Source organism: Scardinius erythrophthalmus, assembly GCF_964197995.2.
Source record: "Scardinius erythrophthalmus genome assembly, chromosome: 18".
NCBI lineage: Eukaryota > Metazoa > Chordata > Actinopteri > Cypriniformes > Leuciscidae > Scardinius > Scardinius erythrophthalmus.
In genome coordinates this window covers 38962351-38987350 of record NC_138238.1, presented here as the reverse complement: position 1 = coordinate 38987350, position 25000 = coordinate 38962351, and the positions used below count along the sequence as shown (strand labels likewise).

Here is a 25000-nt window from a genome sequence, read left to right as displayed (position 1 = left end):
TTCACATTTATATATAGTGCTTTTCACAATACACATGGTTTCAAAGCAGCTTTACAGGAAATACATGAGTCCACATTACAGTTTAGAGAGATCTGTTATCAGAGGAAACTGTCTAAGTTATGTATTTCAGAAATGTACATATACAGTTAGCTAAAAAGTATTAATTTAAACAATGTAATAATTTAATGCAAAACAATGAGCTCATTGAAGTAATGAATACTTGTTTGTTAATAAATGATTGTGACTATTAGAAAAGCGTAGTGCTGACGATCAAAAGCACGTTTTAAACTCAGAGTGTATTGTTGTGTGCAGTGAGCAGAGTGTGAAGGATCAGGCCGCGTTCACGAAAGCGGACGCTGGCGCTGAAACGAACCACGTGGGTCCCGAGGAGGCGCAGGTTCTGCTGGCCCCGCGGAAGGAGTCCCGGCAGCCCTCGTTCCTGCGGGCCCTGATCCGGGCCTTCGGGCCCTACTTCCTCATCGGCTCCGCTTACAAACTCCTGCAGGACCTCATCACCTTCGTCAACCCGCAGCTGCTCAGGTGACGCCGACTGCAGCTACTGACGAGTGTGTGTGTGTGTGTGTGTGTGTGTGTGTGTGTGTGTGTGTGTGTGTGTGTGAAGCCCAGAACACACTACAGCTGCAGCTACTGACGAGTGTGTGTGTGAAGCCGACACGAGACCCAGAACACACTACAGCTGCAGCTACTGACGAGTGTGTGTGTGTGTGTGTGTGTATGAAGCCGACACGAGACCCAGAACACACTACAGCTGCAGCTACTGACGAGTGTGTGTGTGTGTGTGTACTTGTCTATCTATCTAAGTGGGGACCTTGGTGTCGTTACACACTCACCAACAGGGGACCGTCGAGCCAAGTGGGGACTTTTTTCAAGTCCCCTGTTGGTCATGCTTTAAAACATGTTAAAATCAGCTAAAACACGCTCTGGTGAATTTTTTACATTTTTGACCAAGTGGGGACCTACAGGTGTGTGTGTGTTTAAGTCCATACTCAGCAGCGCTCCTGTAGGCTGGAGCAGGAACTGCAGTGGCCCATTAACAGTGTGTGTGAAGCCGACATCGAGACCCAGAACACACTACAGCTGCAGCTACTGATGAGTGTGTGTGTGTGTGTGTGTGTTTGTGTGTGTGTGTGTGTTTGTGTGTTTGTGTGTGTGTGTGTGTGTGTGTGTGTGTGTGTGTGTGTGTGAAGCCGACATCGAGACCCAGAACACACTATAGCTGCCACTACTGACGAGTGCTTGTGTGTGTGTGTGTGTGTGTGCGTGTGTGCGTGTGTGTATGATGTAAAATGATGTTTAATCACTCTTATCTACCAGTTCTCAGATTTACAGCAGATGTCCACTGGGTTGTAATGAGTTTTCTTTTTTCAGGGCTGCCAAACGTTGAGTTTAGAGTGAGAATTATGGAAGGGGGGATTAGGGGGATGTAAAAAAACGTGCATCACAATAAGTGATTGTCAAAACATATAGTGAACATATTTAGCAAACTATCCTCTCTATAGCTAATTTTTCTAGCAACTAACTACTATGTTAATGAATTAAATGGCTTTCCTGAGGTCAATGTAACGTTATATTGTTCTCCAGCTGTTTTATTGACCTCTTTCTGCGGTTGAAAACACTGATTGATCGATATTATGTATGAGGCATATTTATTTTGGTAAGTTGTACTGTATCTTTCAACACACCTATTGTTCATTCGTGTTTACTATTAACTAGTAGTAAAGAGTATTAGAGATAATCGCTTTACGTGCCGCTTGAACTGAGGCGATCACAAGCGCCAAAACCGTATTTATTGTTTGAATTTCGTACTGAAATTGACAGAATCTGAGAGCTGAGGATTTGTTTCATATCTGTCGGCGTCAGTGTCTCTTTGCTTCGCGATTTTCCTCTACGTGAGAAAATGAATTTGTGACGTGAGAGCGTGTGAAAAGCGTGAGTCTCACGCTGAATGTGTGCGAGTTGTCAGCCCTGTCGTTAATGTAATATAGTGATCCATAATAAAGATGTTGAACATTACTCACTTCATGTCCTGAGTGATATTCTTTAAAGCAACAGGTGTAATTGGAGACAGTCTGATAACGACAGACACAATAGCTGTTCTGTTCCTTTAACATTTACCTAGATATGGGTTTTACTACACACATGGATTTGTTTTGTTTATTTATAACAGGCAGAACAAACACGAAACGCGCTGATTAGCTGGAAGGAAGTGTAACATTAATCTTTACCCTGTAAAATCGTTTGCATGGTGTTTTGCTTTCGCCACGTATGCTTTTCACACTCTCTGCACAATGCAAACACAATGCAAATATGTTTCTCTACAGTCCTTTTTGCCATTTTGAATCGTACACTACAAGGTATAAGTATGGAATACGTTGTTTTTTAATTCTTATGCTCACCAAGGCTGCATTTATTTGATCAAAAATACAGTCAAAACAGTAATATAAAGCAACTCAACATTGATAATAATCATAAATGTTTCTTGAGCATCAAATCATCATATTAGAGTGATTTCTGAAGGATCATGTGACACTGAAGACTGGAGTAATGATGCTGAACATTCAGCTTTGATCACAGGAATACATTACACTTTACTGTATATTCACATAGAGAACAGCTGATTTACATTATAATAATATTTCACATTTTTTACTGTATTTTTGATCAAATAAATTCAGCTTTGATCACAGGAATAAATTATACTTTACTATATATTCACATAGAAAACAGCTGATTTACATTATAATAATGTTGATACATGTCACATATTTCACGATTTTTACTGTATTTTTGATCAAATAAATTCAGCTTTGATCACAGGAATAAATTACACTTTACTATATATTCACATAAAAAACAGCTGTTTTACATTCTAATAATATTTCACGATTTTTACTGTATTTGTGATCAAATAAATTCAGCTTTGATCACAGGAATAAATTACACTTTACTATATATTCACATAAAAAACAGCTGTTTTACATTCTAATAATATTTCACGATTTCTACTGTATTTTGCAGCCTTGGTGAGCAGAAGAGACTTAATTATTCCAAACTTTTGACTGTTCGTGTAAATATGACTCAGGGAAACCACATTGCATGAAACGACAGAGCTGTGGTTTTAACAGGATTCTCCTTTCATTGTCAGGTTGTTGATTGACTTCACCAAAAACGAGCACGCGCCGCTGTGGTGGGGTTACGCGCTGGCTTTCCTGATGTTCGGCACTTCCCTCTTACAGACCCTCATCTTGCATCAGCACTTTCAGTACTGCTTTGTCACGGGCATGAGGCTTCGCTCTGGGATCATCGGAGCCATCTACAGGAAGGTACATACAAGAAAACACTCACGTAGACCAAAATGCAATATTTGTATGTAGAAAACATCATTTTTTGTGAACATTAAAGTCTCCCTGTAGTCAATCATTTTATCCCTTAAAACTCATCTTTGATCACCAAAATTACATATTTAAAAAGTTTTTTTCCTTAAAATATCTTGAATGTAACTCGACACCCTTGCCTCATTTAGTATGCGCGGTTCTATGAATATGCAAATGAGCCCCGCCTCCACTCACTCACCCCAGCTCAGAGATGCACTGGTTGACGATCACACGTTGATCTGATTGGTTACAAGGTAGTTTGTGACGTCAGAAACACCAGCGATTTCAAAGCGTGTTTTTGAGACTCAGTAATAGACTCACTCAATACTCAGCAATGGTGTCGACTTATGAATTTACACATGGTTTGTCTTAAAGCAGATTAAAAACACCACATAGACACATAAACAGCATTAAAAGCTGGATTTTACATCTTTAATGTAACATTCTAGTTTGTCATCCTGCAAACATTATGGGAACGCTACTTCTAAATATTTGCTGAACGTAAGTAGTAACATTTAAAAAAACATTTGGCGAACATACAACTTATGAACAATGTATAAATATCGTGTTTGCGCCAACATTATTAAAAACCAGATAACTCTGAAGAAACGTTTGTTCAGAACAGAAAGCTCTCAGAACGCTCCCTGTAAGCTGGCTGTCTTTGCATTTCTTTCTTCTGTGTAACACAATATCTCAAACGTCTCAGCGGTTTTTTGTCCACACAATGGGCTCCTTGTTCTTTAACATCTTATTTTGTGTAAGGCAAAAGAAAAAAATGCATACTTCTTGCACAATCAAATATAGGTTTGGAATGACATGAGTAAATAATGACCGAAGGGTGAACTAAGCTTTTAAGCTAGTTTAGGGGGTTAAATAATGAGGAAGCACTTTAGTTTGACCGTTCATAGTACTAGAAACTGCAGCTTTCAAAACTCAAATTACCTCTCCATGGTGTACTTTTACAGGTTTGTCCGTTTATTTAGATAAATGTAGTATGGTATGCCAGGAAAAGTGCATGAAACCTCTAGTAGATACTGGTAATTGAGCTTATATTAACAGTTGCACTTGAATGTGTGACTGGCAGAAACAAGAGTTACATTTACAATATAAACATTATACCTTCTAAAAGATATGCACAACTGTGTTTAATTTAAAATGCAAGCATGACGCCAGCATGACATTGTGTTTATAGAAGCTCAAGTCTTGCAGTTTCAGACGGACAGGGATTTGGTGGTAATCTAGCTATGTGGCCTCTGCTCTACTGCTCTAAAGAGTAAAAGCAAAAGAATAGCTCAGGGATTTCAGGTGCCTTAGGTGTGCTAGGCGTGACGGCATGTTCACACACATATGTGCACTTTTACCTAGAGTAAGTCTGTCCGTCACCAGCAATATTCCTTGAATTGAAGAAGCAAATAATGTGCTTTGTCATGAAATGTTAATTGAATGTTCGATTTGATTCTTTAATAATGTTCTCAAAATGTTTGCACAAAAATGCCATTAATTCATTGTTCATGGAAATGTTTTTCTGAAGCGTTTCGGTCAGATGTTAATCTAACGTTTTTTAAATCTACTACTTTTTTTGGAATGTTCAGAGAACATTCAAATGTAACGTTCCCGTAATGTTTACAAAGTGATGAAATGGAATCTTCATTTTAGAGTCTTTGGTTCACTGCAGTTTTAAGGAGAAAACACTCAGCAACGGTGTTGACTTATGAATTTACACATGGTTTGTCTTAAAGGGGTGGTTGATTATGATTTGACTTTTCTAACTTTAGTTAGTGTGTAATGTTGCTGTTTGAGCATAAACAACATCTGCAAAGTTACAACGCTCAAAGTTCAGAGCAAAAGGGAGATATTTGCTTTTACAGAAATCGCTTTTTAAGGACTACAACAAACGGCTGGTAGAGACTACACCACATTCCTCCCGGGTTAGTGACATCACCAACCCTAGAATTTACATAAACCCCTCCCCCTGAACACGATTTATAGATTATCATGACAGAATATGCTAATCATTGACTAGAAGATAACTACACATAAGCTACATAAATTCATCAACTAACCATTCAGAAATGTCCTGTTGCTTCTACATGTTGTCACTTCTTCTTGAGTCTCTCCATCTTTGTCTGACTCCGGTTTGAACATAAAAGGCTAAAAGTTTTTGATATTTTCAGTGCATGTCTGTGTGTTTGAGGTAAAAGGACACAAGCTCTTGAAGCTCCGCCCCCTGTGCCGGGAGCAGCAGCTCATTTGCATTTAAAGGAACAGACACAAAACGGTGTGTTTTTGCTCACCCTCAAAAAGTGACAATTTTAACATGCGATATAAAAATATCTGTGGGGTATTTTGAGCTAAAACTTCACATACACACTCTGGGGACATCAGAGACTTATTTTACATCTTGTGAAAAGGGCATTATACCACCCCTTTAAAGCATATTAAAAAGACCACATAGACATATAAACAACATTAAAAGTTCAAATAACCCAAAAAAGTTGAGTGAATGATTCAATGACTCAGTCATGTGTGATTCAACGACAGAGAATGCTATTATATATTACTGAACATTTTAAACCTTAAATTTAGTTACTGATGCATAAAATCTAGTTGAAATCTAGTTGTTTTTGTAACAGTGTGACAGTGAAAAGAATGATTTCTACAGTGTTTGTTGGATTGTAGGAACATGTCTGACATGTTTTCATCTGTCTTCACAGTCACTAGTGATCACAAACGCAGCCAAGCGCTCGTCTACGGTGGGTGAGGTGGTCAATCTGATGTCTGTGGACGCCCAGCGCTTCATGGATCTCACCACCTTCCTCAACATGCTGTGGTCAGCGCCGCTGCAGATCGTTCTGGCTCTCTTCTTCCTGTGGCAGGTGAAGCTTTTACAGATTTTAATACATTTAAATACTTCCCCTTGCTTTTTTTGTTAAAAGGATAATCATATTCATACATATATAATGTTTCTCTGGAAAATTCTAAATGCAAATCTAAAATGCTTCAAGGCATATAATCATGCATAGTTATGAGTAAAATACATTTTCCTGTTAGGCCTTTAAAAGGGAGGCTTTTACGTTTTTTTAATGAACGTAACATGCCTTCATCTCTGAAAACCATGAACAAAACTGTGCAAGGTGCAACAAAAGTCATTCTACATTAAATACAGGTTCGTTTTCAACGAGGTGAAGAACGGTTGAACGACCGCCGTGTGTTTTAAGCTGAATTATCGGCTGCCGAGAGCATGAAACCTGGCGTTTAGATAAAAATGGTCAATTTTCAACTTCAACCAATGACATGTTAAAAACCCAGGGTTTGTACAAGATGCTTAAAGTGCTTGAATTTGATTATTTTAAAATGGAAGTCCTGGAAAACCCTTAAAAACAGCCATATTTATGAAGAAGTACAAATTGAAAGACAAATGAAACAACACAAATAAAAAAAAATATTTTCTATGAATGTGAATTTCTATGAATTCTATGAATGTGATGTTGCTCTTATGTTTCCTAGTATATGATGTTGCTTTCATTCTTCAGGTCTATCATATATTCAAGGGTAAAAAATCTCTTTGAATGAGGAAAGAAAATACTAAAAATGACAGAAAGACAGCAAAATGACTAAATAAACATTAACTGAAATTTCAAATTTTTTCTCATTCAAAAATGGCAAACAACACACAAAATTACTAAATCTTTGAATAAAATTAAAGTGAAAGCATAAAAAAAAAAAAAAAAACCTTTGATCACCAAAAAGACATTTTTTCCTTGGAAAAATTTCTTTATGCCTTAAAATAGCTTGAATGTAACTCGACACCCGTGCCTCACCCCGCCTCCACTCACTCACAGCAGCTCAGAGATCCACTCGTGTTGATCTGATTGGTAAATGGCAAAAAACTAAAATTAAAGGTGAAAGCATAAAATAAAAAATATAAAAACAGTTTTAATAAAATATAAAAACTATTTCTATAAAACATTCTGTCTGGACCACTATCGTCAAATACGATTGACAATTAGCATATAGTTTGGATTGGCGGTCTGGTTCTGTTCTGGTTAGCCTAGCATGGATAAGAGCAGGAATAACCCACCTTAGTGTACACAGAACAGAACCAACATCAATGTATTGCAGATATCATAATGTCAAGATTTTAAAGTACAACATAATTCGAGAATTTAGTCTGATTCAAGGGGAATCAGAATGCCATGAGCTGGGGATGGAGGAGGGTAATTATCTCATGAGAAACGCGATAGCTGCTGATAATACTGAAGGAGCTTATATATGTATACAGTGATAGGTGTCGTATTCCTAAAGGTAGACGTGGATCAGCTGAGTCACTGATGCGAGCTTGACTTACGTGACCTGCCAGAACTAACGCTAGACTAAATGTATCTCTAAACTTCTGAAATGACAGTGGTTTTGTGTCGAAGGGAGGTAAAGTGATTGTTGTATGTTTGACAGAAAAGTAGACGTGAGCGATTCGTTCTCATTGTTGTCTTTCTCCAGAACCTGGGTCCGTCTGTGTTGGCTGGTGTGGCCGTGATGGTTCTGCTAATCCCATTCAACGCTTTCATCGCCATGAAGACCAGAACTTACCAGGTCAGCTGTCCTGTTCATCTGAGTCCAGAACATTCAGAAAAAACGATCCCGTAATGTTTACAAAGTGATGAATTGAAATCTTCACTTGTGATTCAATGACAGAGATGCTATTATTTATTACTGAACATTTTCACATTTTCAACCTTAAATTGGATAACTGATGCATAAAATCTATTTGAAATCTAGTTGTTTTTGTATCGTGGCAAAGAAAAGAGCGATTTCTACAGTGTATGTTCGATTGTGGGAACATGTTTGACACTTATTCGGTCACAAACTGAGTCGGTCTGTTCATACAACGGCCTTCAGTTCTGCTGCTTATCAATATATCATCTTCTGCTGTGGTTTCCAGAGCACAAGCTTATCAGTCACTCACATTTTTGGTGAAGTGTCAGTTCCTCTTAAAGAGACAGAGCACGAATCTAAACATGAACAAAACTTCTTGTTTGATGTCATTGATGTCTGTATATCTGCACCAGAGTTATTAGATAACTAAAACCATACAAAAAAAAATCCATTACTTGAAATAAAAAAAACTGTAAACTAATTTATAAAATTGTAAAAAATATTAAAAACCTTTATTTTATTTAAGCTAGTTGCCAAGGCAACATTTCTCATTTTCATTTTTTTTTTAATTTAAGTAAAATAACTAAAACTAAAACTGAATTTTTTTTTTTTTACAAAAATGTAATTTATATTAAAACGAAAATAAAAAATAAAATAAAAATATCCCTGAACGCAATAAGAGCGTGTGAGTGATGCTGTGCACAGGTGGAGCAGATGAAACACAAGGACGACCGCATCAAGCTGATGAACGAGATCCTCAACGGCATCAAGGTGTTGAAGCTCTACGCCTGGGAAATCTCCTTCAAGGAGAAGATCCTGGAGATCCGACAGAAGGAGCTGAACGTGCTGAAGAAGACAGCTTACCTCAGCGCTCTGTCCACCATGGCCTGGACCAGCGCGCCGTTCATGGTAACACTCCTCTATCCCTGAGCCTGCACTTTCGTGTGTGTGTGTGTGCGTGTGTGTGTGCACTCTAAAAAACACTGCACGATATATTGAGGAAAAACGATATACAGAACAATTTAACGAATTTATAGATAAAATAAAATGTACACAAACCTGTATTTTACCGAAGACACGCACCATTTTGACGGAGCTGCACTGCTCTCTCCTGAAGAGGTCTGCGATAAATAACTCAAACACTGGATTGTTACGTCTGACCCAGGATCTGGGTAACACAAAAACTACCCAAACACTGGGTTGTTACATCTGACCCAGGATCTGGGTAACACAAAAACTACCCAAACACTGGGTTGTTACGTCTGACCCAGGATCTGGGTAACACAAAAACTACCCAAACACTGGGTTGTTACATCTGACCCAGGATCTGGGTAACACAAAAACTACCCAAACGCTGGGTTGTTACATCTGATCCAGGATCTGGGTAACACAAAAACTACCCAAACGCTGGGTTGTTACGTCTGACCCAGGATCTGGGTAACACAAAAACTACCCAAACACTGGGTTGTTACATCTGACCCAGGATCTGGGTAACACAAAAACTACCCAAACACTGGGTTGTTACATCTGACCCAGGATCTGGGTAACACAAAAACTACCCAAACACTGGGTTGTTACGTCTGACCCAGGATCTGGGTAACACAAAAACTACCCAAACACTGGGTTGTTACATCTGACCCAGGATCTGGGTAACACAAAAACTACCCAAACACTGGGTTGTTACGTCTGACCCAGGATCTGGGTAACACAAAAACTACCCAAACACTGGGTTGTTACATCTGACCCAGGATCTGGGTAACACAAAAACTACCCAAACGCTGGGTTGTTACATCTGATCCAGGATCTGGGTAACACAAAAACTACCCAAACGCTGGGTTGTTACGTCTGACCCAGGATCTGGGTAACACAAAAACTACCCAAACACTGGGTTGTTACATCTGACCCAGGATCTGGGTAACACAAAAACTACCCAAACGCTGGGTTGTTACGTCTGACCCAGGATCTGAGTAACACAAAAACTACCCAAACACTGGGTTGTTACATCTGATCCAGGATCTGGGTAACACAAAAACTACCCAAACGCTGGGTTGTTACGTCTGACCCAGGATCTGGGTAACACAAAAACTACCCAAACACTGGGTTGTTACGTCTGACCCAGGATCTGGGTAACACAAAAACTACCCAAACACTGGATTGTTACGTCTGACCCAGGATCTGGGTAACACAAAAACTACCCAAACACTGGGTTGTTACGTCTGACCCAGGATCTGGGTAACACAAAAACTACCCAAACGCTGGGTTGTTACGTCTGACCCAGGATCTGGGTAACACAAAAACTACCCAAACACTGGGTTGTTACGTCTGACCCAGGATCTGGGTAACACAAAAACTACCCAAACACTGGATTGTTACGTCTGACCCAGGATCTGGGTAACACAAAAACTACCCAAACACTGGGTTGTTACGTCTGACCCAGGATCTGGGTAACACAAAAACTACCCAAACACTGGGTTGTTACATCTGACCCAGGATCTGGGTAACACAAAAACTACCCAAACACTGGGTTGTTACGTCTGATCCAGGATCTGGGTAACACAAAAACTACCCAAACACTGGGTTGTTACGTCTGACCCAGGATCTGGGTAACACAAAAACTACCCAAACACTGGGTTGTTACGTCTGACCCAGGATCTGGGTAACACAAAAACTAACTACCCAAACACTGGGTTGTTACGTCTGACCCAGGATCTGGGTAACACAAAAAACTACCCAAACACTGGATTGTTACGTCTGACCCAGGATCTGGGTGACACAAAAACTACCCAAACACTGGGTTGTTACGTCTGATCCAGGATCTGGGTGACACAAAAACTACCCAAACACTGGGTTGTTACGTCTGACCAAGGATCTGACTAACACAAAAACTACCCAAACACTGGGTTGTTACGTCTGACCCAGGATCTGTAACACAAAAACTACCCAAACACTGGGTTGTTACGTCTGATCCAGGATCTGGGTGACACAAAAACTACCCAAACACTGGGTTGTTACGTCTGACCAAGGATCTGACTAACACAAAAACTACCCAAACACTGGGTTGTTACGTCTGATCCAGGATCTGGGTGACACAAAAACTACCCAAACACTGGGTTGTTACATCTGACCAAGGATCTGACTAACACAAAAACTACCCAAACACTGGGTTGTTACGTCTGACCCAGGATCTGGGTAACACAAAAACTACCCAAACACTGGGTTGTTATGTCTGATCCAGGATTTGGGTTACACAAAAACTACCCAAACACTGGGTTGTTACGTCTGATCCAGGATCTGGGTAACACAAAAACTACCCAAACACTGGGTTGTTACGTCTGATCCAGGATCTGACTAACACAAAAACTACCCAAACACTGGGTTGTTACATCTGACCCAGGATCTGGGTAACACAAAAACTACCCAAACACTGGGTTGTTACGTCTGATCCAGGATCTGGGTAACACAAAAACTACCCAAACACTGGGTTGTTACGTCTGACCCAAGATCTGGGTAACACAAAAACTACCCAAACACTGGATTGTTACGTCTGACTCAGGATCTGGGTAACACAAAAACTACCCAAACACTGGATTGTTACGTCTGATCCAGGATCTGGGTAACACAAAAACTACCCAAACACTGGGTTGTTACGTCTGATCCAGGATCTGGGTAACACAAAAACTACCCAAACACTGGATTGTTACGTCTGACTCAGGATCTGGGTAACACAAAAACTACCCAAACACTGGATTGTTACGTCTGATCCAGGATCTGGGTAACACAAAAACTACCCAAACACTGGGTTGTTACATCTGACCCAGGATCTGGGTAACAGAAAAACTACCCAAACACTGGGTTGTTACGTCTGATCCAGGATCTGGGTAACACAAAAACTACCGAAACACTGGATTGTTACGTCTGATCCAGGATCTGGGTAACACAAAAACTACCCAAACACTGGGTTGTTACGTCTGATCCAGGATCTGGGTAACACAAAAACTACCCAAACACTGGGTTGTTACGTCTGACCCAGGATCTGGGTAATACAAAAACTACCCAAACACTGGGTTGTTACGTCTGATCCAGGATCTGGGTAACACAAAAACTACCCAAACACTGGATTGTTAAGTCTGATCCAGGATCTGGGTAACACAAAAACTACCCAAACACTGGATTGTTACGTCTGACCCAGGATCTGGGTAACACATAAACTACCCAAACACTGGGTTGTTACGTCTGATCCAGGATCTGGGTAACACAAAAACTACCCAAACACTGGATTGTTACGTCTGATCCAGGATCTGGGTAACACAAAAACTACCCAAACACTGGATTGTTACGTCTGATCCAGGATCTGGGTAACACAAAAACTACCCAAACACTGGGTTGTTATGTCTGACCCAGGATCTGGGTTACACAAAAACTATCCAAACACTGGGTTGTTACGTCTGACTCAGGATCTGGGTAACACAAAAACTACCCAAACACTGAGTTGTTACGTCTGACCCAGGATCTGGTTTACACAGAAACTACCCAAACACTGGGTTGTTACGTCTGACCCAGGATCTGGGTAACACATAAACTACCCAAACACTGGGTTGTTACGTCTGATCCAGGATCTGGGTAACACAAAAACTACCCAAACACTGGATTGTTACGTCTGACCCAGGATCTGGGTAATACAAAAACTACCCAAACACTGGGTTGTTACGTCTGATCCAGGATCTGGGTAACACAAAAACTACCCAAACACTGGGTTGTTACGTCTGACCCAGGATCTGGGTAATACAAAAACTACCCAAACACTGGGTTGTTACGTCTGATCCAGGATCTGGGTAACACAAAAACTACCCAAACACTGGATTGTTAAGTCTGATCCAGGATCTGGGTAACACAAAAACTACCCAAACACTGGATTGTTACGTCTGACTCAGGATCTGGGTAACACAAAAACTACCCAAACACTGGATTGTTAAGTCTGATCCAGGATCTGGGTAACACAAAAACTACCCAAACACTGGATTGTTACGTCTGACCCAGGATCTGGGTAACACAAAAACTACCCAAACACTGGGTTGTTACGTCTGATCCAGGATCTGGGTAACACAAAAACTACCCAAACACTGGGTTGTTACGTCTGACCCAAGATCTGGGTAACACAAAAACTACCCAAACACTGGATTGTTACGTCTGACTCAGGATCTGGGTAACACAAAAACTACCCAAACACTGGATTGTTACGTCTGACTCAGGATCTGGGTAACACAAAAACTACCCAAACACTGGATTGTTAAGTCTGATCCAGGATCTGGGTAACACAAAAACTACCCAAACACTGGATTGTTACGTCTGACCCAGGATCTGGGTAACACAAAAACTACCCAAACACTGGGTTGTTACGTCTGATCCAGGATCTGGGTAACACAAAAACTACCCAAACACTGGGTTGTTACGTCTGACCCAAGATCTGGGTAACACAAAAACTACCCAAACACTGGATTGTTACGTCTGACTCAGGATCTGGGTAACACAAAAACTACCCAAACACTGGATTGTTACGTCTGATCCAGGATCTGGGTAACACAAAAACTACCCAAACACTGGGTTGTTACGTCTGATCCAGGATCTGGGTAACACAAAAACTACCCAAACACTGGATTGTTACGTCTGACTCAGGATCTGGGTAACACAAAAACTACCCAAACACTGGATTGTTACGTCTGATCCAGGATCTGGGTAACACAAAAACTACCCAAACACTGGGTTGTTACATCTGACCCAGGATCTGGGTAACAGAAAAACTACCCAAACACTGGGTTGTTACGTCTGATCCAGGATCTGGGTAACACAAAAACTACCGAAACACTGGATTGTTACGTCTGATCCAGGATCTGGGTAACACAAAAACTACCCAAACACTGGGTTGTTACATCTGACCCAGGATCTGGGTAACAGAAAAACTACCCAAACACTGGGTTGTTACGTCTGATCCAGGATCTGGGTAACACAAAAACTACCGAAACACTGGGTTGTTACGTCTGACCCCGGATCTGGGTAACACAAAAACTACCCAAACACTGGGTTGTTACGTCTGATCCAGGATCTGGGTAACACAAAAACTACCCAAACACTGGATTGTTACGTCTGATCCAGGATCTGGGTAACACAAAAACTACCCAAACACTGGGTTGTTACGTCTGATCCAGGATCTGGGTAACACAAAAACTACCCAAACACTGGGTTGTTACGTCTGACCCAGGAGCTGGGTAACACAAAAACTACCCAAACACTGGATTGTTACGTCTGATCCAGGATCTGGGTAACACAAAAACTACCCAAACACTGGATTGTTACGTCTGATCCAGGATCTGAGTAACACAAAAACTACCCAAACACTGGATTGTTACGTCTGATCCAGGATCTGGGTAACACAAAAACTACCCAAACACTGGGTTGTTACGTCTGATCCAGGATCTGGGTAACACAAAAACTACCCAAACACTGGGATGTTACGTCTGATCCAGGATCTGAGTAACACAAAAACTACCCAAACACTGGATTGTTACGTCTGATCCAGGATCTGGGTAACACAAAAACTACCCAAACACTGGGTTGTTACGTCTGATCCAGGATCTGGGTAACACAAAAACTACCCAAACACTGGATTGTTACGTCTGATCCAGGATCTGGGTAACACAAAAACTACCCAAACACTGGGTTGTTACGTCTGACCCAGGATCTGGGTTACACAAAAACTACCCAAACACTGGATTGTTAAGTCTGATCCAGGATCTGGGTAACACAAAAACTACCCAAACACTGGATTGTTACGTCTGACCCAGGATCTGGGTAACACAAAAACTACCCAAACACTGGGTTGTTACGTCTGATCCAGGATCTGGGTAACACAAAAACTACCCAAACACTGGGTTGTTACGTCTGACCCAAGATCTGGGTAACACAAAAACTACCCAAACACTGGATTGTTACGTCTGACTCAGGATCTGGGTAACACAAAAACTACCCAAACACTGGATTGTTACGTCTGATCCAGGATCTGGGTAACACAAAAACTACCCAAACACTGGGTTGTTACGTCTGATCCAGGATCTGGGTAACACAAAAACTACCCAAACACTGGATTGTTACGCCTGACCCAGGATCTGGGTAACACAAAAACTACCCAAACACTGGGTTGTTACATCTGACCCAGGATCTGGGTAACAGAAAAACTACCCAAACACTGGGTTGTTACGTCTGATCCAGGATCTGGGTAACACAAAAACTACCGAAACACTGGGTTGTTACGTCTGACCCAGGATCTGGGTAACACAAACACTATCCAAACACTGGGTTGTTACGTCTGACTCAGGATCTGGGTAACACAAAAACTACCCAAACACTGGATTGTTACGTCTGATCCAGGATCTGGGTAACACAAAAACTACCCAAACACTGGGTTGTTACATCTGACCCAGGATCTGGGTAACAGAAAAACTACCCAAACACTGGGTTGTTACGTCTGATCCAGGATCTGGGTAACACAAAAACTACCGAAACACTGGGTTGTTACGTCTGACCCAGGATCTGGGTAACACAAAAACTACCCAAACACTGGATTGTTACGTCTGACCCCGGATCTGGGTAACACAAAAACTACCCAAACACTGGGTTGTTACGTCTGATCCAGGATCTGGGTAACACAAAAACTACCCAAACACTGGATTGTTACGTCTGATCCAGGATCTGGGTAACACAAAAACTACCCAAACACTGGGTTGTTACGTCTGATCCAGGATCTGGGTAACACAAAAACTACCCAAACACTGGGTTGTTACGTCTGACCCAGGAGCTGGGTAACACAAAAACTACCCAAACACTGGATTGTTACGTCTGATCCAGGATCTGGGTAACACAAAAACTACCCAAACACTGGATTGTTACGTCTGATCCAGGATCTGAGTAACACAAAAACTACCCAAACACTGGATTGTTACGTCTGATCCAGGATCTGGGTAACACAAAAACTACCCAAACACTGGGTTGTTACGTCTGATCCAGGATCTGGGTAACACAAAAACTACCCAAACACTGGGTTGTTACGTCTGATCCAGGATCTGAGTAACACAAAAACTACCCAAACACTGGATTGTTACGTCTGATCCAGGATCTGGGTAACACAAAAACTACCCAAACACTGGGTTGTTACGTCTGATCCAGGATCTGGGTAACACAAAAACTACCCAAACACTGGATTGTTACGTCTGACCAAGGATCTGACTAACACAAAAACTACCCAAACACTGGGTTGTTACGTCTGATCCAGGATCTGGGTTACACAAAAACTACCCAAACACTGGGTTGTTACGTCTGATCCAGGATCTGGGTTACACAAAAACTACCCAAACACTGGGTTGTTACGTCTGATCCAGGATCTGGGTAACACAAAAACTACCCAAACACTGGGTTGTTACGTCTGATCCAGGATCTGGGTAACACAAAAACAACTACCCAAACACTGGGTTGTTACGTCTGATTCAGGATCTGGGTAACACAAAAACTACCCAAACACTGGGTTGTTACGTCTGATCCAGGATCTGGGTAACACAAAAACTACCCAAACACTGGGTTGTTACGTCTGATCCAGGATCTGGGTAACACAAAAACTACCCAAACACTGAAAAAATAACCCTAAAGGCTCAACCCAGGATTTGGGTAGAAAAAACAACCCAATATTTTTTAGAGTGTGAGGAAAATGCAAAATGTTTCTCTTTGATATGCTGTAGATCCTTATCTAGGTGTCAAGTTGCCGGCTCATGTTTCAAAAGTGCATTAGTCATGACGTATGTAGGAAACATGACCAATGCTGGAAGTGCACGTGAAAAACATGTTTTTGTTGCTGAAGTCTAAATTTGAACCCGTAATGAGTGTGTGCTTGTGCTCTTGATGTCCTTCAGGTGGCCTTGACTACGTTTGCTGTCTTTGTGACTGTGAGTAAAGATAACATCTTGGATGCGGAGAAGGCCTTCGTGTCCTTGTCTCTGTTCAACATCCTGAGATTCCCGTTGAACATGCTTCCACAAGTCATCAGCAGCATCGTACAAGTGAGCTTTCACTTCATCAATATTCTCTCAATATTACAGATATTCACGGTTTAATACAACTTTAGAGCTGTCACAGACGCTGTCGATTAACACTAAAAATGATATATAAACATTACCGTTCTAAAGAGTTTTTAATGTTTTTGAGTCTCTTTTGCTCACCAAGGCTGAATTTATTTGATCCAAAGCACAGTAAAATGAAGTAAAATTTGTGAAATATTATTATAATGTAAATCAACTGTTTTCTATTATGAATATATAGTAAAGTGTAATTTATTCCTGTGATCAAAGCTGAATGTTCAGCATCATTACTCCAGTCTTCAGTGTCACATGATCCTTCAGAAATCACTCTAATAATGATGATCTGATGATCAAGAAACATTTATGATTATTATCAGTGTTGAAAACAGTTCATATTTTTGTGGAAACTGTGATACATTTTATTTTTCTGGATTCTTTGATGAATAAAGTTCAAAAGAACCTCATTTATTTGAAATAGAATCTTTTGTAACATTATAAATGTCTTTACTGTCACTTTTGATCAATTTAATGCGTCCTTGCTGAATAAAAATATTTATTTATTTCCAAATAAAAAAAATCTTACTGAGCATAAACCTTTGAATGGTAGTGTATAACATTATAAAACCTTTATATTTTTTAAATAAAAATATATACGTGTATATATATATATATATATATATATATATATATATAAAAATGTAGAACGTTTTTGTAATATAATAAATATAAATAAATATGGAAATAAACAGCTTTATTTCACAGATGAACGATGATGGCAGACAATTATGTTGCCTTACTTTTTCTAAAACTTGGTCAGTTCTGAATATATAACATATGTTATGTTATATATTCAAAACTGACCTACTTTTAGAAAGTCTATGTGGCAGATTCATGCATGTTCAGTTCTGATTGTTGAAACGATTGTGAAGTAGTCACCACAGTATATTCCTGGAATGAGATTATCTTTCTGATGTGTTGTGAAGTAGTTCTGTCCCACTTCTCGACTCATGGTTGTGTAATCTTTCGTCAGGCCAGCGTGTCTCTGAAGCGCATCCAGGATTTCCTGAATCACGATGAACTGGATCCAGAGAGTGTGGACAGAAGAAACAACGCCTCCGGTAGTTTTACAAGCAAACACAAGCTTCACTTGACGGGAACGGGTTTATGTTTCTGCTCTTGTTCTCATGCTGAGTCATTGTGAAACCTCTGATCATCATGACTGAACTCGCACTTCAGCTTACTCACGCTTTCTCTCTCTCTTCAGAATATGCCGTGACGGTTGTCAATGGGAAATTCGCATGGGCCAAACAAGACCAGGTCACTCTTGACAAGTAAGAACTCAATGTTCACTAAACACATTCACTCGTAATGTGGCGTTCGTACCTACATCTGTTGTTATCCTCGTTCTAATGCAGATGAATCCAGAGTATGAACCCTTTTCACAGTTTGTGATCTAAATTCTGTCATAATTTGCTCACTCAAGTTGTTCCAAACCTTTGTGAGTTTCTTTCTTCTGCTGAACACAAAAGAAGTTGATGGGGCTTCCGGAGTGTTTTAGTGCTGGGCAATGATTAATTGTGATTAATCGCATCCAAAATAAAAGTTTGTGTATAATTATTTTGTATATATAAATACCTACATGCATGTATATATTTAAGACTTATTTGCATGTATATACTGTATATATTTATACATAATTTATATTATATATAAATATAAATGTTTCATATATTAATAACACATTTGTCTTAAATACATACATGCATGTGTGTGTTTCTATATATACAAAATGCACAGTATATAGTACTATACACAGTACACACATACGTAGATTATGTAAACACAAACCTTTATTTTGGATGCAATTAATCGTTGCCCAGCACTGGTTTTTTTTTATGACATAATTTTCATTTTTGGGTGAATTATAACATCATAAATCATCTAGCACAGTTTAATATATATGTTGTAGTTTCTGTTCACCACTATGGAACTGGAAATGTGAAAAGGGTCCATTCTAAATGAGGGGGCGTGTCAGCAGGTCCTAATTAGCATAACACACACCCATTATCTCCATATAAGGGCGTTGCACATGACTCCAGTAAAGCCAAGTGTGCACAAAACAAACACACACTTTAACGGAGGCCTAGACTTCACTTGATCGAATGCATTTTAATGCAGAATCTTTTTGAGATACACAAGATACACTTAGTTATGTAGTATTTTATAATAATAATTTATATAAAAGCACTTACACCTTCCATGTCTCTGAGATATCTTCACATGCATGTGGTTTCTGTCGGTTCTAAATTTGAAAAAAAAACTGTGAAAATATTTAAGCATCAATATTTCTGTGTGAAAACATTTTCATGCATTTTTTTCGCACGAATATACACATGCACTCGAGTAAATGAGTTAGCGCTTCAAATGTATTGTTGCATTAAACTAATTTAATACAGTGAATTGCATTAAACTAACCTAACCTTGCAATATTCTGGAATATCTGTATTTATATGCCACCACTTAGAAAGTGCAAATTTTTTTATCTATCTATAATCTCTCATCTATCATCTATCTATCTATCCATCCATCCATCATCGCTCTCTCTCTCCGATGTGCAGCATTGATGTATAGTCGCAGCAGAAACACTGGTGTATGTACAGTAACACTCTCTCCCGTGTGCAGCATTAATGTGCTGGTGCCTCAGGGCTCTCTGCTGGCAGTGGTGGGTCACGTGGGCTGTGGGAAGACCTCACTGGTGTCGGCTCTACTGGGAGAGATGGAGAAGCTCGAGGGCCAGATCTCCATACGGGTGAGGCTTCTTTACTACCTCACAGATACAGACACACTCACACACACACACACACACACACACACACACACACACACACACACATAGTAATCAATGCGTGCGTGCCGTGCATGCGTGCGTGTGTATGTGTGTGTATGTGTGTGTGTGTGTGTGTGTGTGTGTGTGTGTGAGTGTGTGTGTGTGTGTGTGTGTGTGTGTGTGTGTATGTGTGAGTGTGCACTTGTGTGTGTGTGTGTGTGTGTGTGTGTGTGTGTGTGTGTGTGTGTGTGTGTGTGTGTGTGTGTGTGTGTGTGTGCAGGGCATTTATCTGTCTGGTGGTCTGCTCTCCTCTTCCGGCAGGGATCGGTGGCTTATGTCCCACAGCAGGCCTGGATCCAGAACGCCTCTCTCAGGGACAATATCCTCTTCGGAAGACCCTACGAGGAGCAGAAGTACAGGCATGTGCTGGAGGCCTGCGCGCTGACCCCTGACCTGGAAGTGCTTCCTGGAGGAGACCAGACTGAGATCGGGGAGAAGGTACGGGGACCAGTGTTGTGTGTAACGCGTTACAAAGTAACGCGTTACAGTAACGTAACTACTTTTTCGGGTAAAAAGTAGTGTAACGCGTTACTACTAAAAATTTGGTAACGAAACGTAGTTCCTTTTTCAATTCAGCGCAACGTTACTTTTCACATGGATATATTTGACAGCAACACTGCCTCAGCTGCGCGCTTGAGAGAAGAGAACTGTTGAGAACTGAAGAAAATAATTTAGTTTCATATTTATGTTTAAATTAAATAAAATAAAAATTTTGCGCAATATAGCTATCGGGAGACAAATGGAATGGGCAGACATGATTTAGACCACTTTATTAAGTTTGTTTTTGTAGAAAGACTTTCTTTAAAACGAATTTCTTTTGTATTAATTGTAGCCTATCTTAATTTTAATCAATGTTTTACCAACCAATTAATTGCCTGAATTTAATAAATAAGTAAATGCAAAATAATCATGACGGCGCCAGCGCGTGAACTGGAGCTCGTCTCCATTCTGTAAATGAACCGAAACTCAGATAAGCTACTTGTCTCACAGACCTGAGAAATATATAGAAAGCTTGAATATGTGTACTTTGAAACAAAATATATTTTTTTCTCTCAAAATCTCTTTTTTTTCTCCTACTCCCTTGATAGAGTGAGTCGTATGTCTGAAAACTAATGTCTTCTGTATCATTTTGTCCTATGCTATCAAGACGCGATTCGCACAGGTGTTAGAGAGCAGGGAAGCTTTATTGGCTGTTGCCGAAATTTAAAGTTCAGTAGGGGGAGCGGAGCGGAGCGGAGAGAAGTGGCGCGGGCGAGCTGCTCATCGCGGAGTGTCGCACTCTACTCCATGATGCAGAGCCGGCTGAGAATAAAAGTTACCGCACACAGCAGCGCCAATGAGAAGGACTTTTTTTCTTTTGAAATTGATACTATTTTTTATAATAAAGAGCACAAAATAATTACCTGTTATGTCCTCCATTGTATAACTTTATGTCTACATATTTAGCAGTGCTTAATTTGTAAAGTGGGAGGTCCCGGAGCGCAGAGGGGGGTGGATCCGGCGACTCAAAACGGGGGTTGGAGGTAACGGAACAAAAAAATAAAAAATTACACTGCCATATAGCTTCTCTGCAGGGACAGCGCCAGAGAATTTTTAACGCATGTGCTGAGTGGGTGCTAGATCATTGACGGGAGCTGCGGAAAACTTGGCCACTAAATATTAATATTCAGTTATGTTAATGATCACAATTAAAGTTTTAATTTGATTAAATTGAACAAGCGCAACATTCAGCATTCAGTCAAATAGGCCTATTCTAAAAGATGTAGGCTATTATTAATAATAATGTTATTCAACACAATAATATGAAATAATTTCGAAATAATATGTGTGCGTGTATCTGTAAATCCGGTGACCCGTGTATTTATTTTTATTAGCCTAATAAACAAGTGTTTTCTCTTAAAAGTGTCGACTCGGCTGCGAAGTTGACGATCGCCATCTCAGTGTGAACGGGCTTATAGAGAGAAATGCACATAAATAAGCCTAATGGATTACATAATCAGAGAGTAGCCTTTTTCTTTTTTCGTTTTGAATTATTTCGTTTAAAGACATTTAAAACTTTGTTTTTTTTTATGTATTTGTCATGTCTGTGTGAGGCCTACACTGAGTTTCGTTAAGTTAGGATGTGCTCTAGTTCACGTGCAATGCAAGTGAAGTGAGCGAGGGGCGCCTCCGTTATATTTGTTTCATAGGCCTATTCATTAAATACAGGCAATTGGTTGATGAAAAATTGATTAAAATTAAGATACAATTTATACAAAACGAAATTCACTTTAAAGAAAGGCTTTCTACAAAACAACTTCAACCTCAACGGTCAAAATCTGACCCGCTCCATGTCTCATATTGCGCATCCTATCTTACTCGGTCGTGCTGTTCACTTTTCATAAAATCAACATAAATGGAAAAAAATAACATAATATTTTAACAAATATGAAACTAAATGCGCTTTTTTAATGGCTACAATAGTAGGCCTACATGCTCTCTGTTTGTACAAATTTCTGCACATTAATTTAATTCTGAATTTTGCACAAGTTGAAAGGCATTTGTTCAGATCAAGTTCACGGATAATTGTGCGTGCATTTATTAATCATTATATGATACTAAAATCCTAACAAATAGACTATGCTATGTACAAAAAATCAGATGAGCCCATAATATGAACGCATTTACACGTTAAGCATTTTCCTCCCATAGAAAACCATTAGCCGATAAGAACGCTTAATGTGGCTTAATGCAGTTTAGAATGTCCCCTTATTATGTCGAAATAACGATATATTATGTCGATACTAAGCTACTGTGTCCACCGTGGTCTCCTTGGCTTTTTGATCAGCGGAAACGATTTTTGCTTGTTTGGGATCTGACTGGCCAGCATATTTAAAAAAGTTAAGCAATCTTTCCTGTCTTTTTGAAAATTTTCCCCTGAGTGAAACGATCGAGGCTAACAGCAATCTCAACTCGTACAACAAGCGCGCAAGTCATGTGTCACAAACATTGAACACTACACAAACAGTAATTTTTTTTTTTTTTCATTTAGGCAATTAATTTTAGTGACACAGAAGGTGCCGGATCCAATGTCGGAGGTGACGGAACATGTTCCGGCTCAAATTAAGCCCTGATATTTAGGAACAGATATTGTGTTCTGCCCAAAGTCAAGCAACATAAAAGTAACGTAAAAGTAACGAGTAACGTAAAAAGTTACTTTCCAAACGGGGTAACTAAGTAAAGTAACGGATTACTTTTTTTAAAAGTAACGAGTAACGAGCAAACACTACTTTTTAAAAGTAACTTCCCCAACACTGACGGGGACACCTCAATAGTGCTGTGGGCTGTCAGTTTAACACGCTCATTTAATGCAAAATGCTGTATAGTATTTAATATAATTTAATTATAAGACATTTAATCATCCCTGACCTGAATGTAAATTCTGAAATCATTGGTTTTCTTATCTGAGCAATTCTAGCAATGCAATTAATTACCAAATACAAAGCCTGTTTTGAGGCGTTGGAGTTTTCACAGCAAATATTTGCAATGAATTATATTAATTTATCAGCATATCATATAATTAATCACATTAAAATTAAAAAATTGAATGTGTGCAGGGCTTTTAAACATGTTTTTACAAAGAGATAAACTGTCAGTTTAACACATTTATTTAGTAGAAACAATTATATAGAAACTTATTACTATTTTGTAGTAATTAATATTATTTATTTTTTTAAAATTTGCATTTAATCATTCCTGGCCTGTATTTGTAATCAGATGTCCACTGAAGGCAAGCTTGGAGAACCCAAATGCAGTTTATTCAGAATATTCTCAAACAATCCAAAAACAAAGGCAATCTGGCGTGAACCGTGAACCAATCAGAACATGACACATCAGACAAGGGAATCACATGACAAATCAAAACTAGACGTGACAGTACATCAATTCTGTAATTGTTTTTCTTCCCGTCTGAGCAATTCAAATACAAAGCATGTTTTGTTATTTGACAAATATCAACTATAAATAGTGTTAGGGGAAGTTTTAGAAGTAATGCGTTACAATATTGTATTACTCCCTAAAACAGCTTTTGCCGTAACGTTTGGTGTGTGTGTGTGCAGGGCATTAATCTGTCAGGTGGTCAGAGGCAGAGAGTGAGTCTGGCTCGAGCGCTGTACAGCGAGTCTGATGTGTTTCTGCTGGATGATCCTCTGTCTGCGGTCGACGCTCATGTTGCCAAACACATCTTTGACAAGGTCATCGGGCCTGAAGGGGCTCTCAAGGGAAAGGTACTTATTTATTTATCTATTGCTGTCCGATATTTATTTTAATTTCACTTTTTAATTTGTATGTGCAGTATTTTTCAGCTGTGCCTATTAATCAGTTTGACTATAGAATTTTTGCTTAAAAAAGATTAGAATGTAATTGGTCATTCATCAAGTTCCAGTGCTGGATTCTGATTGGTCAATAGCTGTGTTTTATTCGCAATGGTTCTATGTATCACTACACAACACACCTTGCAACCACTCTTAGCAACATAAACATAGGCTATGCTCTTATTGATATTGTTCATTGAAGCTTATAGATCGAGTAAGCGAGTGTAACGTTACCTGCATTTACAGTATAGCATTTTACTTCAGGACATCAGTCCTATATTCATAATAAAAAATAAATCTGTTTAAATGTCTGCAGCTATATCTTGTCCTTTTAACAGTTCAGGGGTTTCCCCGTGACAGGCTAGTCATTTGTCTGTTGTCTTATCACAAATTCTTTCAATATAAAAGTCTTCTCTAGTGACTGACTCGCCCATTGCCGACTCACAAGACAGTGTTTGCCGCCATCTAGTGGTGAAATAATGTATTTAACTTCTGTTGCTGTTCACGGTCAGGGACTATTTTTTCCAGCGGAAGGAAGGCTTTTAGTGATTTTACTTCATGAAAATTGCATTGAAACATATTTTTTGGCTTTAA

General features: G+C 39.6%; 1 protein-coding gene across 2 annotated transcripts in view; it reads left to right on the top strand.

Moving 5' to 3' along the window:
• abcc3 (ATP-binding cassette, sub-family C (CFTR/MRP), member 3) overlaps positions 1-25000 on the top strand; it is a 112686-nt gene that overhangs the window by 36660 nt on the left and 51026 nt on the right. For both annotated transcript variants that reach the window (XM_081392991.1, XM_081392990.1), the window contains exons 8-18: positions 313-540; positions 3167-3344; positions 6110-6271; positions 7893-7985; positions 8754-8957; positions 17003-17149; positions 18198-18285; positions 18432-18498; positions 19850-19976; positions 20316-20492; positions 24152-24319. In XM_081392991.1, coding sequence (XP_081249117.1) covers positions 313-540; positions 3167-3344; positions 6110-6271; positions 7893-7985; positions 8754-8957; positions 17003-17149; positions 18198-18285; positions 18432-18498; positions 19850-19976; positions 20316-20492; positions 24152-24319 — 1639 coding nt within the window. The remainder of the gene's footprint in view (positions 1-312; positions 541-3166; positions 3345-6109; positions 6272-7892; positions 7986-8753; positions 8958-17002; positions 17150-18197; positions 18286-18431; positions 18499-19849; positions 19977-20315; positions 20493-24151; positions 24320-25000) is intronic.